General features: G+C 46.8%; 1 protein-coding gene across 1 annotated transcript in view; it reads left to right on the top strand.

Moving 5' to 3' along the window:
* LOC119393115 (uncharacterized) overlaps positions 1-1,628 on the top strand; it is a 20,188-nt gene extending 18,560 nt beyond the window's left edge. The window contains exon 5 of the mRNA XM_049415845.1: positions 1,380-1,628. Within this exon, the coding sequence (XP_049271802.1) occupies positions 1,380-1,628 (249 nt within the window). The remainder of the gene's footprint in view (positions 1-1,379) is intronic.
* Positions 1,629-4,179: the final 2,551 nt, after the last annotated feature.

Below are 4,179 nucleotides of genomic sequence, written 5' to 3'. Positions count from 1 at the left end.
TAGATTGCACAGCATGGCTATTTTGGAATTGCAATAGAGTAGTTTACTAAAATGAGGAACGTTTTTCTTTTTAGTGTCCCTTTAATGTAAAAATAAGTTCGTGCTGTAGGAGGACGTGGAATAAAAGCATGTACAGTAAACCCTCGTTAACTCGAACTCGCTTATCTCGAAATCTCGGTTAAGTCGAAACTTTTTTTCGCCGTGCATTAACCTCCCATAGGTGCTATGTATTTGCCCCCTCTTATCTCGAAACGTTTTCCGGAGGGAACAGCGGATATCTCGAAATCTTGACCGGGAGGGCCGAAGGCAAAGTCCACTCCCAACAGGAAACGAGGGCTCCATGCGAACGCTTAGCTCTTACTATACGTGCCGAACGCGGTCGTGAAGGCCGAATTTGAAATTCCCGCGGACGCAGCCGTTTCCTATCAGCCTTGTCAAGCAACCGTGGGAGTGATCACATGTGCGCACCTGCGCGCACATGTGATCATGTGTTCATGTGATCATGTGAACCATGTGCGCATCTTGAGTTCAGTTTTGCTGAGTAGTGAGTGGTGTGTGCAACGGACGCTTCCGAATATCGACCACGATGTCCCGCCCAAAGCAGTGCAAATCTCTGACGTTGGAGAGAAAAGTCGAGCTAATCAAGGAAGTAGAAAAGGCAGGTCGAAGCAAGTCGTGCATCGCCAAGGAATTCGGCATCCCTTTGTCAACCCTCTCGACAGTGCTCAAGAACAAACAAAAGGTTTTGGAAGGCTTCGAGCAAAGCTTCTCAAGCAAACGGAAGCGCGTTCGAGCGTCCAAATTCCCGGACGTCGAATCAGCACTTCTGTTGTGGCTCCAAAACGTTCGAGCAGCCAATCTTCCCGTGACAACCCAAATGATGATGGAAAAAGCAGACGCTTTGGCACTGCAGATGGGTCACGCGGACTTCAGCTGCAGCAATGGCTGGTTCGAGCGGTTTAAGAAGCGAAATACGTGTCATCGAAGCCTATCCACGGCGAAAGCGGCATTGTCGACGAACAGGCTGCAGACGCATGGCGCAACCTACGCCTCGCCGAGCTGCAAAAGGAGTACGCGGACAAGGACATTTTTAACCTCGACGAAGCCGCTCTCTTTTACAAAATGCTGCCTAACCGCACATACACACCAAAAGGCGAAGCGTGCTCGGGCGCTAAGCAACGCAAAGACAGGATAACCATTCTTTTTGGTGCCAACGCTACCGGCGATGAAAAGCTGCCCCTCCTCATTATTGGCAAGTCGCTTAATCCCAGGTGTTTCCGAAATGCACGGCTCCCGAGGGATGTGACATACCGCGCCAATAAAACGGCCTGGATGACGGCGGCGCTTTTCGAAGAGCATGTCCGTGCACTTGACCGAAGATGGCAAAGGACGGTCGGAAAGTGTTGTTTGTTGTGGATAACTGCCCCGGTCACGGAAAAATCGACAACTTGGCGGCTGTTAGGCTGGAGTTCCTGCCGGCGAACATGACGTCCGTTCTCCAGCCAATGGATCAGGGAGTCATTGAGATTGCCCGCAAGTATTATAGGAAGAGCCTGCTGCACCGAATTCTGCTGTCATACGACAATGGGAAAAGTATGAAATCGATCTGCTGGGTGCAATCAATCTGATGGCCGAAGCCTGGCGCCAACTACGCCCGCTGGCGATTGCTAACTGCTTCGCACATGCAGGGTTTTCTCGCGCCCCCGAATCGATCGAAGAAGACATTGGCGCAGAATTCAGCGGCTGTGATGAGCTGTGCAATGAAGTGCGCAAGGCAACTGGCTGCGTGAACGATACTGAAGACGGCGAGATGGCCTTTGAGGAGTATGCGCTCTACGAGGCGGACGTCCCCGTTACCGGAATGCTGTCGGACGCCGATATCGTTGAGATGGCCGTGAACGACGCAGAAGACCATGCAGACGAGGAAGAGCCCCGAGAAGTGCCTACGACGACAGAAACACGTAACGTGCTGCGCTTGCTCCGCACAAGGTCGAATGCAGCGGTGGCGACCAACGGCTCATGCGATGTGTTGAGCAACTGGAGAACGCCTTTCTGGGACCGAACGCGAACGCGAAACAGGCGAGCATCACGCAGTTTTTTGGTCCTCGGTAATAAATTTTTTTTTTCGCTCTGAATTCTTGTGCTTTACTACGGTTGCCGTCTCGTGCAGTGGAGCTTTTCCTGGCAGCACTGGCTTTTCTTTTACAGTGACCTGGGCAAACATTTTCGGCGTTTTGCTTAACTCGAAATACCGCTTATCTCGAAATTTTCCCTGGATTTTACGGCTTCGAGTTGAGGGATTACTGTAGTTTCATTATTTTGTCATGATTAATGTCAACTCAGATCTCATGATTAACAATATACTTCAAATGAGAAAATAGTTTCTCGCAACTCCCCATTTATTAGATTTTGATTCGTGCCTGTGTTCAGAAGAGGTAGAAAAATGTGAATACTTGTGCAACTGCGCATTAGTGCGCCATGTTTGCAGTGCTTTCAAACATAATGAAACCACAAATAAAAGTTTTAACATTGCTTACTGCCACTCAATGACAAGGCAGCTACTTGTTCTGGTGCCAATAGCACCGGAACTAACAGCATCTCTATTTTCTGGCCTTGGTCCATCGTGTGTGGTCTATTGTGTGCACTGGTCTCGTGTGAAAAACCATACCAAGATTGGGAAGGGGCTGCCAGCTGTCAGTCACAGGACGCGGCACATTGTCTTTTAAATACACATGCGTGCATGCGCTGTATAATTATAATAAAAGTTCCAGTACGATTGCTTGCGTCTAAAAACTACTGGCAATCACTCAGAGCGGTCTATACTGCTGCTGCAGCCCTGAGAAACAATAAAGAAATGACAGTTTGCTTTTGTCACATACTAGGCATACTTGTAGCATACTAACTTGGCATACAAGCTTTTCGTTTTCCGTGATACGAGTTTGGGCTGGTACAAAACATTCTTTGTGACCCTGCGAAATTCGTATAGAAATTCTGCTATACGTCAAAATATTAAATGTATATTATATTTGCTCATACGAAGCTTGTGCAAATGTGTTTGAGCATTTAAAAAATTCTTTTCAGATAAGCACAGAAGATTCGGCCCGTGGAGACAGCACCTCTTTGGAAATGCTGAAGTCTCCGAATGCTGCAGCTCCAGCAAGGACACTGCACACAGCCAAGCCTTCTTTTTTTTTTTTTTCTTCTTTCCAACATTGTTTTCAGTCTTCTGCTTTCAGTTGTTTTTCTGCTTGCTTTAGTTGTCATTGTTTACAAAAAGACTGTATATAGGCAGGCATTCGTGCTTTCTATACAGAGCTTTCTGTGAATTTTTTTTTTTCCATGGAAGCGAGCACTAGTCCATATTGTTCAACTGTACAGGGCTCGAAAATGTGCCGCGTGCGAGAGCTGTTGCTGTCTCGATCTGTGGGCACATCATCTGAAAAATGAGTGTGCCATGTTTGTGCTTTCCTGTGCCAAACGACCTCTTGGCTTCCTGGTTTCTTTCCGGTGTCGTTTACAAAGCCTCCTTGCCGGTGACTGTGATCTCAACAAACTGGTCTCGCAACATTTTTTTTTTTACCCCATGCGATCCTCTGCCACGTGCTGTGCACGTGGCAAAGTAGTAGTATGTTAAAAATGTCTACGCTTCACCCGGCCTGGCCTTGCCGCAGACGAGCGTGCGGGTTTTGGTCGATATTGTTTCAAAACAAACAAAAATAAAACATTTTTGTAAGATCCGCTTTTGCTTGGCCTTGCTTGACCATGTTTCTGTTCATATGGTTAAGTTGCAAGGCAAAAATGGAGCACATTTTATGAAGACAGACGTAAGGAACACGAGGCATTAGTCAAGTCTTCGTGAAACTTGCCGTTTTTGCCTTATGAGCAGCCACTTAGCTCGAGATATGTTACTCAAGTTCAAGTGCATTAGACAAATTTGTATTAAATATTTCAAGTGGCTTGCGTTCAAATTTGTATTAAATATTTCAAGTGGCTTGCGTTCACATTTGTATTCGAAAGAAGACTTGCTGGTGTTGAAGGGACACTAAAGAGAAACCATTTTTCTAGTAATCATACTTTCACGATACCAAAAACGCCATGTTAGCTGTGAGAAGACGTAGACGTTTAGTGAGAAAATGCATATTTACTGCACCAGTCGCCGTAGTACTCCCTCTTCTGAGG

Source organism: Rhipicephalus sanguineus, chromosome 5 (genome assembly GCF_013339695.2).
Source record: "Rhipicephalus sanguineus isolate Rsan-2018 chromosome 5, BIME_Rsan_1.4, whole genome shotgun sequence".
Taxonomy (NCBI): Eukaryota; Metazoa; Arthropoda; class Arachnida; order Ixodida; family Ixodidae; genus Rhipicephalus; species Rhipicephalus sanguineus.
Note: the sequence above shows the minus strand (reverse complement) of the source record. Positions and strands in the feature narration are given on the sequence as shown.